Source organism: Gossypium raimondii, chromosome 2 (assembly GCF_025698545.1).
Source record: "Gossypium raimondii isolate GPD5lz chromosome 2, ASM2569854v1, whole genome shotgun sequence".
Classification (NCBI taxonomy): Eukaryota; Viridiplantae; Streptophyta; class Magnoliopsida; order Malvales; family Malvaceae; genus Gossypium; species Gossypium raimondii.
Window position 1 is genome coordinate 27,669,593 of NC_068566.1, and position 16,508 is coordinate 27,686,100.

The 16,508-nt window shown below is 36.4% G+C and overlaps 1 protein-coding gene across 1 annotated transcript; it reads right to left on the reverse strand.

Annotated features, from left to right (window-relative positions):
- Positions 1–210: 210 nt before the first annotated feature.
- On the reverse strand, positions 211–4,743 carry LOC105788249 (cation/H(+) antiporter 18). Its single transcript, XM_012615048.2, has 4 exons — positions 4,614–4,743; positions 2,752–3,020; positions 1,678–2,679; positions 211–1,574 (listed from the first exon to the last, which is right to left on the reverse strand). Exons 2-4 carry the CDS (start codon positions 2,950–2,952, stop codon positions 369–371), a joined length of 2,409 nt encoding a protein of 802 aa, XP_012470502.1. The 5' UTR covers positions 2,953–3,020; positions 4,614–4,743; the 3' UTR covers positions 211–368.
- Between the last annotated feature and the right edge of the window lie 11,765 nt (positions 4,744–16,508).

The following is a 16,508-nucleotide window of genomic DNA, read 5'->3' on the forward strand; positions in this document are numbered from 1 at the left end:
AAAATATTTTCATTAATATATAGGAATTAAATCCATAAGTTTCATAAAATATCAGAAGTAATAAATGAAATATGACTCCGACGATCTTAAAAGCCATATATATAAGCTACAAAATTGTGTCTTCACTTGCATAACAGTTGACCGAATGAAGTCATTAATGAATAATAAAAAATTATTTAAATGAAAAGTTGCACACATTCTAACAAGATGTTTATTCAACGATATTGGCATAGTTTATATTCCCAACATAAAGTAAAAAAGCAATTTATTATTCAATTTAATTTTCATGATCATGGTTGGAATGAGATCATCCTCATCATGATGTTGTACTTCGAACAATATGTACAAAGCAACGTTTAGTCAACGGTTCATGGACTTTCTACATCCCCTTCTGGAATCTCAGCTACCTTTGTGGAAGACAGTGATGGAGGAGGTGATTTCTTTGTGGTTCTATATTGTTGCACTACCAAAACAGATGCTGATGTTGAGAATTCTGGGGAAGTCAATAGGCTGCCTATTGCCCCTAATTCAAGGCACTCGGTCTTGGCAGCATTTAGTTTGGCTGTCGCAGTGACATGATTTTCAGGCATTTGGCCCACCACGAAAAGGTTGCATCGGCTGAATTCTCGAATCGCTTCAATGGTTTCCCTGGAGTTTCTTACTACTCTTTCTTCGTAACTTATTGAGTTTTCATTTGAGGCTTTGTTCTTGAATTCCATCAGGACTCGATCGTCACTTGTGTTTATATCAGCTGTAACGATCTCACCCGAAACTTCGGGGCCTGGTACGAAGCGAACAACGGTTAGACTGACGCCCGGGTGCTCGGCCATACGTGTGCCATAAGCGAGTGCTTCGCGATCGTCGTGTCCACCGAAGAACAAGACTGTTATGATGGAATCGACGTTGCTAGCTGATATATGCGTCGTTCCACCTAGACCACGATCAACTAAAATGCCAACCGAGCATGGTGCTTGTTCAAGAACTCGCTTGTTGACCAATTGGTAGTCAGTTCGGGTTGTCTCGAATGTTCCGTCTACCCTCTGGTGCTTATGGAAGGGAAGAATTATCATGGCTGCCCTTTTTCTTTCCGCACTTTCACAGATATCCTCATGCAAGCTAGAAATGGATGAGATCGCAGTCATCGGGCGGACCACCACTCGGCTTAGTTGCCTGAAAGTCTCGAAAGCAACCACAATTTGATCACCACCAGATTGTTTCACTTTATTCCAAAACGGTAACCCATTCTTTCTTGCCTTATGGACCATAAGCATGGCGGATGGCCTTTCTGAGAGCTCCATGAGATGCAATGCATAAACACATAGTCCTTCCTTTTTCTCAGTACCACGTGAAGCCTCAATGAGATTAATCATAGTGGGAATGTTTCTATAACTGTGGAAGCAGGCCAATATACGAAGCTGAAAATTGCTCTCTTTCCTTTCAATTGTCTTGTGTTTGTAGTCTCCTTTACCCTGTCTTTTAGCTGGCTTATATACCGCCATCACAAGGGGAGTAGTTATAAAAGTTGTAAAGATGGCCATCAAAACCATGATTGCAAATGTTTGATCGTTTAAAACCTGCAAAATATCAATTTTAAAACATTGATTAACTGAGCTTATACATATATAAGGAAATGAATATAGAGGCCAATCCAATCTCAAATGAGTAATCAAGTTTCACCTTTCTGTCTTTACCGATGTTGAGAACGATGAGCTCCACCAAGCCTTTTGTATTCATAAGGAACCCGAGGGCTAAAGCCTCACTGAAAGGCACCTTGCATAGAAGGGAAACGGAGACAGTGCCGGCTATCTTTCCGAAACATGCGGTAATGATGACTAGAACAAGGAGGCCCCAAGACTGAGCCCCTTGAATTGTGGCAATATTTGTTTTCAATCCACTTGACACAAAATATAGAGGGAGAAAGAGGCCGGAAACGAGGTCTTCAACTTTTTCCACTAAGGCACCAGCAAATGGACCTTCTTTGGGGACAAGAACTCCAATTACAAAGGCACCAAACAAGGCATGGATTCCAATAAGGTCAGTAACAAAGCCTGCTGCCAAAACTGCTGTCAAAGTTGCACATACATACAATTCATTCACTGGTTCACCCTCAGGGCAACGTTGAACCATCCATTTGAATATAGGAGGGACAATGAATGTACATCCAACGACAAAACCAGTACCACACAAGAAAACCCACAATGATACAAGAGGAGAATTTCCGGTTCCTGATAAGGCAATGGCAAGAGCTAGTAAAATCCATGCAGCCACATCATTTACTGCAGCTGCTGACATTGCCATTCGGCCTATATCAGTGGTTAAAAGCTTCAGTTCAGCCAAAATACGGGCTAAGACAGGAAAGGCAGTGATGGATAGAGCAACCCCCATGAAGACGAGAAACGGAGCTTCATCGACACCCTTTGAGATAGTTGCGCGAAGGGCGTATGATGTTCCTATTCCTATCATAAAAGGTAGGCTAATCCCTGCAACTGCTATAGAAAGAGCTTTCTTTCCTGTGCGGCGAATTGATTTCGGATCCAACTCAAGACCGACGAGAAATAGAAAGAAAAGGAGACCAAGGTTGGCTAAAGTATCCAACACTGTATGGCTCTTAGCTGGGAAGATTGCATTCAGATACTTTTCGTTTCTACCAAGAACTGATGGACCAAGTAATATTCCACCCTACGAAAAAGATTCCAAGCCGTTAATTCTGCCCCTATTGTTAATAAAAAAATCCTGAAGAGAGGAACTTACGACAATCTCGGCGATGACACGAGGCTGCCGTAGAGGCCTAAGAAGAAAAGCAAGAATACGAGTGAGTGCAACCACAAGGCATATCTGAAGGATGGCGAGAGGGAGTGCAAAATCCAAAGGGTTATCACCCTGGAACACCCCATTCGATGTGGCTTTCATTGGAGAAGGACAATGGCTTGAACTTGAAGTATTCGTAGCCATATTGCACCACTACCAGTACCGATAACGCTAACGAATCTGCTATTGATAAAATTCAGTCCACCTGATTACTGTATATACAACGGAAAACAATTAATTCAGGAAAGAAAGATTAAACTAGTAACATCAATATTGCCATTTAAATCGAAATTATCATCTAAATCTTAAACTAATTATACTTGAGGAATCTCAAGTTATCACCTTCGAAAAATATCAAGCTCAAATCACAGAAAAAGCGGAGTTCAAGAAAAATAAAATAAAATAAAGATAAAGAATCTCCAGTTTCTGTAAAGTTCTTCTAAAAGGGTATACACTAAATATTTAGTAAATTAGAGCCTGCTACATTTATTATTAAATAATAAAATATACGAAACGTGTCAAGATTGTGGGATAACAAACAGTAAGATAAATTGACTAATAATATAACTTGGTAAAAATAAATTAGAAAGTTACATTAAGTTTTAAAATATTGAAGTTTTCGGATTTTAAGCGTTCAATTTCAACTTGTCTCTCATATTATCTATGTTTAAGTCTAGCTATAAATTTTATTTAAATTTAAATCTAAATATATTTTAATCTTGTGTTTATCTTTAAAGAAAAAACAAACTAAAATACATGCATCCATGATGTGTAACGGTGATTTTCTTAGTTCCCCATGCATTGAACTATATTAATTATAATAATAAATGTAAAAATCTAAAAGTTTAAAATTCATAAATTTAAAAGCTTATTTCCATCTTTGGAAAAATTGTAGATATTTTCTTAATTACCAAATTGTTGATATTAATTACGGTAATCCATTTCAGATATACTAATGAAAATATAAGGAAATTTACAAAAATATATGAATAATAGTAATCTACATAAATTAAAAAAACGACAGTCTTAGCTTAATTGGCATGTGCATTGTTGCCAATGTAGGAGGACCTAGTATTTAAGTACGGTGAAGTGCATTATCCTCTCATTTATGGGCTGTGAGGGACTATGGGTAATTCTAAGCATTGTTTAAAAAAACAGCAGATATGATTAGAATCTATCACGATGAGATTGTTAAACAATACATATGACAAAATTTTAATATGGTAAATAAGAAATACACTATCAATATATCAAATACTAATTGTATAAATAAAATGATATTAATTCATAAAAAAATATTTATATTAGTATCATCTAGTAGTGAATGAGAATCATTAAAACTAGGCACATGTTTGGGGGCATTAGGGTCTTTTCGAAGCAATTTACATACTTTTTCAACGTAGTTGACGTTAAATCAAAATATTTTGAGTTTTCCGCAAATGTCCTAAGCCAATTGCCTGCATTTGCTATGAATGTGTTTCCCTAAAGCAATGATCTGAAAGCAAGATCTGTAATTCAAAATTTTGAGTCCTAGTTCCATCCATTCCCTCAAACTCGCCACAAATTTTCGATCTCAACCACTCAAACAAGCGTAGAATCTCAACTATTATGAAAACATGAATGATCCGTTTCAGTCTCATAATAGATATGAAACCATACTATCTTTTAACTCTTTAAGAAGACGATATGTTTGCTTTTTCTTTCCCGATATTGTTACTGATGATTTTCTTAGTAACCAAACAGAAAACTTTACTTAAGAGAAAAACGAGAAGAAAAATGAAAGAGAAAAAGAGAGTACTACTTACCTGAAAAACTTGAGAGCACTGTTGTACTGTGAGAATCTCTTAATCACACTGGTTTTTTTTTCTATTCATATATGTGATGAGAAAAACCTCTCCTTTATAATCAGTGAAGAAATGATGCAATACAATTATGAAAGAATGAGAGCAGCCTGGCAAACCCAGCTTCCTTATATAGACCGTAGGGTGATCATTTAAATTCCAGTTTTGCCCTTTTATTATCAACAAGGCAATATTTAATTTAGTGAAGCAACAACCCTTGGCATACATAATTTTAGCAAAAGTTTATATAAGAATTAAATAAATTAAGATTAACTCATTTAGTTAGAAATTTTAAGATTTGGATTTATTTTAAGTTTTTAATTTACATAACCAATAAACTTCTTTCACTCTTTTAATAAAAAATTAGTATGGTTTGATAATTTGTATTGAATTAATTGTTTATTTGTGTTAAATTATAGAATGAAAAGTTAAAGGTTAAGATATACTCTAAATCCTTATACACTTTATACATTTGCAATTTAGTCTCTATACTTTTATTTTCAGAACTTATTCTCTGCTTAATTAGGCAAATTAGCTCCTCTAGTTAGATGGTCAAATAATAGTGATTTCATCTTTGAGTTCCAAGTCTAATTCCTCTTCTAAGCATATTTGTATTTTGTTCTTTCATGTTGTTTCAAGCTTTATTTTATTTTATTTTATTTTACTTTTAATTCATCTTTTAACTAATAACTCTTTTATATATATAAATAAAATAATAAATATGTAATTATATAATAAAAATATATATTTTATATATGTCATTATGTTGAAAATATTTGTAACTAATAACTCCTTTATTTATATAAATAAATTAATAAATATATAAATATATAATAAATTTTTTTGAAAAGAAACTGGGCTTTATTGATGAAAAAACAAAACGAAACATAAATCAATCCAAATCAAAGAAAAACAATCCAACAAAGAAACCAAAGCCCCAAAAAATAAGCCTAGAAAACAGCTCTCGAAGTGAACCAAAATCAACAAAAGAAACCCTAGTGAGTTGTCAATCAAACCCTATAGAGAAAGAAGCCAAATGCTGAAAGGACGTCACCGTGAACAAGACAAATTAGGGAAACTGACAATCACAAAACACAGTGAAGCAGCTACCAAATCCAAGAAAAGAGGAAACATGCAAATCGAAGCTCGCGTTCCAGCAGAGAGAGTCTATGCTCCCCTAGTCATGCGAACCACGAAAATAGTAAGCTCCCACTATTAGCCAAAACCCCCCGAAACCGGAAGTCGGTAAAGATGTTTCAACTGCCACAGACACCTGATCCTGAGACAACCCTATCAAAGGCCACCGTCGTAGAAAGAAAGGTAGGCTCCACACCCACTCTGTAAATAGAACCCTCATCCCGTAACCCCACTGATGCTAATTGATGGGCCACCCGATTTACGATGCGAGGTACATGCGCAAAGCGAGAGGCACGAAGGTACACCATCATGGTAGCAATGTCACTGATGTAAGGCCCCAAAACTGATGTATTCATCAGAGGAGAGAGGAGCTTTTGAATCACCGTCAAAGAATCGTCCTTGAAAATGACTAAATGGAACCCCAAATCCAAGACCAATCAAACTGCATGGTGACAAACCGGTACCTCAGTGTTAAGAGTATAGATAAGGGCTGGGTAGCCAAATCTGTTGTTAAGCTAAACTATTAGCTGTTAGTCTGTTATTCAAAGTAGTTGAGTTTGTTAGTAGCAACAATTACTCATTTGTTCTATAAATACTACTGTTATGATGTACAGAGAAACATACAATTCTAAATACAGAAGACTTTTCAACACTTAATACATTTTCACTTTAGTGTTTAGTAAGATTAGCATTTTACCTTATATGTTAACACTGCACTTGAATTATCACACCAAATGGTAGGTGAATCTTCACTTTGAAGATGTAACTCCTTTAGTAACGAGACTAACTAAGTAACATCACTAGTTGCGGTAGCGAGACTTCGATATTCAGCCTCAGCCATAGAATGTAAAACTGTTGATTGTTTCTTGGAGCTCTAGGAGACAGGTGCGTCACCAAAATACACACAGTAGCCTATCGTAGAATGATGATCATCAAAATCCAGTCCCCAGTTAGCATCTGCAAAACCAACTAAAGATAGCCTGAAAGACGGACGAAAAACAATCCCATAATCAATTGTACCACACAAATATCGCAGGATTCGTTTCAAGACAACCAAATAAACAGTAGTAGGTGCATGCATGAATTGACAGATATGATTTACCGCATAGGCAATATCAGGACAAGTCAGAACCACATATTGTGAAGCACCGGCAAGAATTCTGTATTCAGTAGGATCACCAAGACGATCTCCGTCATCCTTGGATAGATTAGATGAACTAACCATTGGAGTATGAACACTCTTTGCACGAGACAGAGAACTCCAATCAAGTAGATCGTGAATATACCTTTTTTGACACAAATGAAGACATCCTGTGGAAGACTGAGCAACCTCAATTCCTAGAAAGTAGTGAATATCACCTATATCTTTAAGTGAGAACTCATCATTCAACTGCTGAACAAAACTATTTATGGAGGAAGGTAAATTGCCAGTAATGATAATGTCATCCACATACACAAGCACATAAAGAGTGGAGTCAGTTGTAACTTTAAAAAATAGAGATGCATCAAATTTGGATAGAACAAAGCCAACAGAAAGAAAAAAATGCTTCAATTTATCAAACCAAGCACGCAGAGCCTGACGAAGCCCATTTAAAGCTTTCTTCAGATGACAGACTAGAGGTTTTCCGTTCGAATCATACTGAACATATCCCGGAGGTTGATGAATGAACACCTCATTAGTAAGGTCACCATTCAAGAACGTATTATTCACATCAACTTGACAGAGTTGTTAACCTCTTGACACAGTAATAGACAGAATGACACAAATAGTAGCAGGTTTGACTACAGGACTAAATGTTTCCTTGAAATCATACCCAGGTACCTGAGAACACCATTTTGTAACTAACCGAGCCTTTCGATAAGCAATAGTGCCATTAGGATTTCTCTTAACTTTGAAAAGTCATTTACAGCCGATTACCTTGCGATCATGTGGTAATAAAACAAGATCCGAGGTGGAATTATTAATAAGTGCATCATATTTAGCTTGAGCTGCAGCACGCTATTATGTGGTAGAAAACGCCTCTTCGATTGTGCGAGGTTCAACAGCCTCAACAGATAATGCCTTAGGCTTAAAGATGCCAGCCTTAGACTAAGTAACAATCAAATGAGTATTTAGTAGAGGCAGCATAGACGACGGTTGAGGAGAGGATGAATTAGTAGTGATAGGCACTATAGTGCTAAGTGGGCCATCACCATTGGAGAAGGATAAAGGACTATGTGGCTCTTGATCAGAAATGATCTCATCCGGTGGACCTAGACCCAAAGAAGAAGAAGGACAAAAACCAGGAGTGGAAGATGTTACAGGTGGTAGAATGGGCGAACACTCCACGGGTTGACAAGAGATCTTCTTAACAAGAGGAATAAAAGTTGACATAAAACTAGACGAAGCCATAGCACCCGTTGTGAAAGTCGAAGGAGATAAAAACTGTTGCTCATCAAACACAACATGTCGAGAAACAATGACCTTACCATCCGGCAAAAGACATTGGTAACCTTTGTGTTGAGAATTATATCCCAAGAACGTACAAGGTTGAGAACAAAAATCTAACTTATGTCGCAAAAATAGACGTAGATATGGAAAACAACTCCCAAATACTCGTAAATGACCATACGTGGGATCTCGACCATAAAGAGCCTTATATGGAGATTGTCCATTTGGAACCGAGGTAGAAAGATGATTGATAATATGAACAGCACAACAAAATGCATAACTCCAATATTATATAGAAAGATTTGCTTGAGCTAAAAGCGTGATGCCCATGTCTACAATATGCCGATGTTTGTGTTCGACCACTCCATTCTGTTCAGACGTATGTGGACAAGACAACCGATGAAGTATCCCTTGAGTTGCTAAAACTAACATGAAAGCATGAAATTCTCCGCCCCAATCACTCTGAAATTGTTTGATATCTTTCTCGAACTAAGTTTTGACTAACTGCTGAAATTGAACAAAGCACTCTACTGCTTGAAACTTTTTTCGAATAAGATAAATCCACGTAAATCGAATGCACATATCAATAAAAGACACATAATACCAATTGCGACCATATGCAATCGATGCAGGCCCCACAGATCAAAAATAACCAAGGCAAATGGATCACTATATTCAGTAGTAGAAGGGAGAAAAGACAATTTATGAGACTTTCCTTTTTGACATGTAATACAAATATTGTCAAAGGAACCTTTAACAAACACAATATTACATTTATCTAAAATGGATTTAATTACAGAAGCAGATGGATGACCAAGACGTTTGTGCCATAAAGTGAAAACACCATCCTTGTCATATTTATTCTGGAGTCCAATAGTAGAAGATGCTTCAACAGATTGAGCAGATGCAACTGGCAGAGAAAAATGATAGAGCCCATCATGAATGTGGCCCCTCAATAAAATTTCTCGAGTCACGATGTCTTTAAAAACACAATATGTCGGATGAAATTCAAAAACTACATTATTGTCAGTAGCAAACTGAGACACAGACAGAAGATTCTTTTGTATATTCGGGACACATAAAACATTGGATAAACGAAGCAATTTAGACTGAGTAGGTAAAATTGAATGACCAATATATAAGATCTTGGGTAGAGTCACGTTACCCATTAAAAGAGAAGATGTACCTGAGTAAGGTGTGGAGCCATGCAAAGCAGAGACATCTCGACAAACATGATAAGTAGCCCCTGAATCCAGATACCAAGATGCAGTTCCAACGGGCACATGAATATACGATTCAGTGCCATAATAGTTTGAATCGAATTTAGTGACATTTATATGAGACGCGGTGGAGTCAGAAACATCAGATGCATGCAAATCAGGGAGACAATGAAGCCCAATGCAGATCATAACACCCCTAACCCGTATCCGTCGCTGAAAAAGGGTTACGAGGAACTACAAATCATAACACGGTTCAATACATACATTTATCAACAATTATCACATTGTAATTAATTTCATAAAATACTCTCATAACATACTTAAAATGAGCATACCGCTATTAAACACTCTAAAACTACAGCTAAATAAACATAATTAATTTAACTCATCACAAGGCATTCGGTCATACATTTGCAACATTTAAACATCAATGACCTTGACACATATAATACCATTTCAACATCACATTTCGATACCATTTATCTCATTCAAATAAGCAACCAAAACTAATTTAATATATACTCAATTCGTAACATAATCATGCAACCATTTTTAATTACATTTAGCCTAAACAGAACATACCAATTTCGCATGTTAATCTCACCAAATTAGCAACTATCAATACTAAACACAAATGCCAAAATTACATATTCACAACCAATTCATTTTTTATTCGGCTAGCAAATTAGCCTTAAAATTCATACCAATTGCGCCATTCAATATTAAGCTAAACATAATATTTCATAACCTAATACAAACATCAACATGTCATTTATAACTATATATATAACCAACGAAACAAACCTAAAACATAGTCATTATTCGCCATATAGAATTGTACCTAAATAACCAATATACAATCAATATATATTCATCATATAACCTATAGGAACATAAAAGAATACATCCATCATTTACCTTATTACTCAAACCAAATTATATGACCATCCACCACACAAGATATACCATATACATACTTCCAAAATGAGCTATATATCATTATCAAGCCATTTTCGCATGGCTATATATATACACAGATCAAAATGAACCATACTGAAACTAGCCTATACATGCCATATTTACACAACCTCCATGAGTTCAAAAGTACCGAGAAATCGACTGGATAGTGTGATGCTTATCTCTAACGTCGTCTGAATCGAGCAAGCTAACGAACCTCTATAAAACACGAAGAAATAAACTAAGTAAGCATTAAAGCTTAGTAAGTTGATATGTAACTAATAAGCAATCTGTTAAATACTTTTACCAATCCTTACAACATGTTCTTAAGATAATATAATCAAAATTTCACATAGTTCCACTATTTGCTCATGTTCACTTCAAGTTGTCAACTCGATTCATACTCATTAAATTATTTATATCTTGAGCTACGAAACTCCAAATTAAGATCCGTTTGATTTTCCCGAAACTAAACTCACATATCTTATTACCATAAAATTTTTAGAATTTTTGGTTTAGCCAATAAGCAAAGTTAATTCTTCAAAGTCGTCCCTATTCTGCTGTCTGACAGTCCCAACCCTTATTCTCTAAAAATTAATTATCTCTTAGTACAGGATTCGGATGATATTCCTGTTTGTTTCTCTTGAAAATAGAATCATTAAGAATTTTAATCATATAAATTCTAACCCATAATTCTTTTTATACAATTTTTAATGATTTTCCAAAGTCAGAACAGGGGATTCCGAAATCATTCTGACCTTATCTAACAAAAATTCAAATATCTCATAATACGAGACTCTTTTGCTTACACACCGTTTCTTCTATGTGAAACTAGACTCAATAAGCTTTAATTTCATGTCTTATTCAACCTCTAATGCAATTCCCACAATTTTTAGTGATTTTCAAAGTTATATAATTGATGCTATCCAAAACTGTTTTATTGCAAATTTTATTCTTTCATAACTTCTTTCATACATTTCATAAAATCTCGTTTCCAGTTCCATACGTTCTCATAACACATATCATATTCCATCTATACAATTCATATAGATCATATTCCATTTCATTCTCAATCATATAATCGGAATAGTATAATGCCCGTTGGACATAATGAAACATCGAAGGATACTCAGGTGATACACACTATGTGCATTAATCGGTAATCCATCAATTCATTACAATACTCTTTTGAGCCATGATCGATAAGCTTATTCCGAGCTGAAGAATGGTAAGCTCTATCGAGCTGAAACAGTAAGCTCCTAAGAGCTAATATATCGGTAAACTCATACGAGCTGTGGTGAATCCGCAACAAATGTAGGAGCTCGACCAAAACGGTAACCCTAGTGACATATCACTCTTATCCTACGATTTTTTATAGTTCAAACGGGGCTCGGTATTATTCAATACATTTTAAATTAAGCAATTCAATATCGTTTATTTCAACCATTCAACTCACAAATATATATACATATTCATTTCATACAATTGCAATTAAATGAAAATTTGATTCTAATTATACGAACTTACCTCAAGTTGCTTTAATGGAAATTATTAACTATTTGTCCGCTTTTCTTTTTCCCTGATCTAATCCTAATCTTGACTTATCTTAATCTATATATTATCAAAATCAACTTATTTAATCAATTTAGTCCAAAACACACATTAGGGATATTTTACACATTTTCCCCTAAACTTTCACATTTTTACAATTTAGTCCCTATTTCAAAACAACACAAAATACACATAATTTCATTAAACCCATGCTTGGCCGAATTCAATACATGTTACTAGCAGCCCATATTTTTAATTAATTCACACTTTTTACCACCACATTTCACATTTTATCAATTTAATCTCTTTTTGACATTTTTGTCAAAAATCACTTTACAAAACTTGTATATCTAACATTAAACCTTCATAATCTATCATTAAACACTTAAACAACCAAGAATTCAACAATGGCATCATTTGAAATCTATAACAGTTTCAAAAGTGAAGGTACAGGCTAGCTAGTACTAGTTGCAACGATCACAAAAACATAGAAATTATCAAAAACGGACAAAAATCACTTACCTATTGACAAAATAGGGTTGGCTGAACCTAGCTCAACAATGGCTTCCTTTTTCTCTTTTAATTTCGGTTGATGATGATGAATAAAAGACGAAGACTTGTTTTATTTCATTTTTTATCATTATTTTAAAAATTACTTAAATAACCTTTAAAAACATCACCAATTACACAAATGCCAAGCCATTACACACCACTATCTCAATTAGTGGTCTAATTACCATATAAGGACTCTTACTTTAAGGTTTTATAGTTATTTAATACTTTTAACTATTAGAACTCAACTTTTGCACTTTACGCGATTTAGTCTTTTTTATCAAATTGAGCATGCAAACGATAAAATTTCTTTACAAAATTTTCATATGACTCTACTAACATGCTGTAAACATTAAAATAATAACAAAATTAATATTTTAACTTTAGGTTTGTGGTCCCAAAATAACTGTTCTGATTTGACCCAAAAATGGGCTGTTACAGGTTTTGTTCGCCAATGAATAGATGGCCCAGACACATTACCAATACCATCACCCGATGCCCCAAGTTCACGACCATGGCTAAGATAATCACCAAATTCCACACAGTTCGAAACAGTCCCATTCGACCGAGAAGGAATGAGTGGCCCAATTGAAGGAAACACACGCTCAAACTCACAGCTTGGATCAGGCATAAAATGCTCACGACAAATGCCAGGCCTAACCAGCCTATCACAAGCAGACCTATAATGCTGACCAGGCCTATTTGGCCTATAAATCCCAACAGTAGCAGGCGCATGTACAGGATGTGATGCAGGCCTGACTCTAAATTGAAACTGTTACCCAATAGATGGCCCATAATACACATCAGCAGCTTCCTGTAAAAACGGATTAGAACCCCGAAAATGGTGAGAAATGAGTGGTGCAGTATTTGGCCAAAATAGTTCTCCCAAACCAGTGCCCTGCTGCTCAACCAAGACTGAGCCAAGAGCCAGACCAGAGAACGATGACGGGAGTGACTCACCAGCACCACGATGATCAACCAAATTTGCAGCTCGAACCACTGATGACCTTTCATAACCATGATTATAATAGAAAAAGCACCGTTGGGCACGATGGTTGAACCTTCCACAGATTTGACACTTTACATGGGACCGAAACCCTCGCCCGTGCCCTCCAAACAAAACTCGACCACCACAGACAGATTCCACTGGAATCCAAGATAGACCACCTGCTAGATTCGACGATGAACTAGTTTCTAAAATTTTAGCAAGAAGAGGTACATCTTAGATCGCACGCTCCTGGCAGCTTTCATACTCGAGTAGCACATTCACAAGACGTTGAAATGGTAAAAGCTCCGATGAGAACGAAGCTAAGGTAAGAACGACATCGAATTCTAGAGGTAAGCCTGCAAGTACAATTTTGACATTTTCTGTATCTGATATTTGAGTATCGGATGCCTCTAATAAGGCACTAAAATTTTGAATCTTTGCAAGGTACTCCTTTATCGAGAGACTGCCCTTTTTAAACGAGTAAAGATTGTGATGAAGATGAGAAAGTTTCGTACCTGTAACCTCATCGAAGAGTCAAGTGGTGGTACTCCACACATCACAGGTAGAACGAGCTTTTGTAAAGGAAAATAGCAGGGAGGAACTAACCGTGGAGAGCAATCAGGAAGTGAGTAACTTGACCTGGTGCACAAACGCCGAGGCATCTGGATTTGGAACTAGCAAACCCTCTAGAGACGACACAAATCACGGTGGAGCAGGCAACATTCCATCTAAAAATCTGGACAACTTGTAGCCTTCAATAATCAACCTAACATGCTGTTTCCACTTAACAAATTTATGTTCATCCAACTTGACAGTCTCATGGCGAGGAAATGATTAACAAGTTTAGCCCCGGTGAACGCCGGAAGTGCATGATCGATGGAGACAGAATCATCAGATGCTGTGGTGGCCATGAAGGCAACGACGAACAAATCCCAGCACCTTAGGCGACTGATACCAATATGTTAACATATAAGGTAAAATGATAATTCTGGAATGGGCCTGGTCAGCATTATGGGTTAGCTTGTGATAGGCTGGTTAGGCCTGGTGTTTGTCGTGAGCATTTTATGCCTGGCCAAGCCATGAGTTTGGGCATGTGTTTCCTTCAGTTGGGCCACACATTCTTTCTTGACCGAATAGGCCTATTTTGAACTGTGTGGAATTTGGTGATTATCTTAGCTGTGGTCGTGAACTTAGGGCATCGGGTGATGGTATTGGTAATGTGTCTGGGCCATCTGTTCCTTAACGGACTAAATTAAGGGCCCGTGTGTACACTGGATCTGATCCCTGCATTGGGCTTCCTCGTCTCCCTAACTTGCATGCATCTGATGTTTTTGACTCCACCCTGTCTCATATAAATACCTCTCAATTTGATTCAAACTGTGATGGCATTGACTCGTATATTCCTGTGCCTGTTGGAACTGCATCTTGGTATCCGAATTTAGGGGTTACTCATCATGTTTGTCGAGATGCCTCTGCTTTGCATGACTCCACACCTTACTCAGGTACATCTTCTCTTTTAATGGGTAACGAGACTCTCATAAAGATCTCATATACTGGTCATTCGGTTTTTCCTACTCAGTCTAAATTGCTTCGTTTATCCAATGTTTTATGTGTCCTGAATATACAAAAGAATATTTTGTCTGTGTCTTAGTTTGCTACTGACAATAATGTGTTTTTTTTAATTTCATCCGATGTATTGTATTGTTAAGGACATCGTGACTCGAGAAGTTTTACTAAGGGGCCACATTTGTGATGGGCTCTATCATTTTTCTCCGCCAGTTGCATCTGCTCAGTCTGTTGAAGCATCTTCTACTATTGGACTCCAGAATAAATGTGACAAGGATGGTGTTTTCACTTTATGGCACAAACGTCTTGGTTATCCATCTACTTCTGTAGTTAAATCCATTTTAGATAAATGTAATATTGTGTTTGTTAAAGGTTCGTTTGACAATATTTGTACTGCCTGTCAAAAAGAGAAGTCTCATAAATTACCTTTTCTCCCTTCTACTACTGAATATAGTAATCCATTTGCCTTGGTTGTTTCTGATCTGTGGGGGCCTGCATCAGTTGCATGTGGTCGCAATTGGTATTATGTGTCTTTTATTGATATGTGCACTCGATTTATATGGATTTATCTTATTCGAAAAAAGTCTCAGGCAGTAGAGTGTTTTGTTTAGTTTCAGCAGTTAGTCAAAACTCAGTTCGGGAAAGATATCAAACAATTTCAAAGTATTAGGGCGGAGAATTTCGTGCTTTCACGTCAGTTTTAACAACTCAAGAGATACTTCATCGGTTGTTTTATCCACATACATCTGAACAGAATGGAGTGGTCAAACGCAAACATTGGCATATTGTAGACATGGGTATCACGTTTTTGGCCCAAGCAAATCTTTCTATAGAATATTAGGGTTATGTGTTTTGTTGTGCTATTCATCTTATCAATCGTTTTCCTACCTCGGTTCTAAATGGAAAATCTCCATATAAGGCTCTTTATGGTCGAGATCCCACGTATGATCATTGACAAGTATTTGGGTGTTGTTGTTTTCCATATCTACGTCCGTTTCTACGTCATAAGTTGGATTTTCGTTCTTAACCTTGTACCTTCTTAGGATATAGTTCTCAACACAAAGGTTATCAATGTCTTTTGCCAGATGGTAAGGTCAATGTTTCTCGAGATATTGTGTTTGATGAGTAACGATTTTTGTCTCCTTCGACTTCACAACGGGTGCCATGGCTTCGTCTGGTTCTATGTCAACTTTTGTTCCTCTTGTTAAGAAGGTCTCTTCTCAACCCGTGGAGTGTTTGCCCATTCTACCACCTGTAACATCTTCCACTCCTAATTTTTGTCCTTCTTCTTATTTGGGTGCAGGTCTACCGAATGAGATCGTTTCTGATCAAGAGCCACATAGTCCTTTATCCTTCTCCAATGGTGATGGTCCACTTAGTACTATAATGTCTATCACTACTAATTCATCCTCTATTCAACCGTCGTCTGAGCTACCTCCACTAAATACTCATTTAAT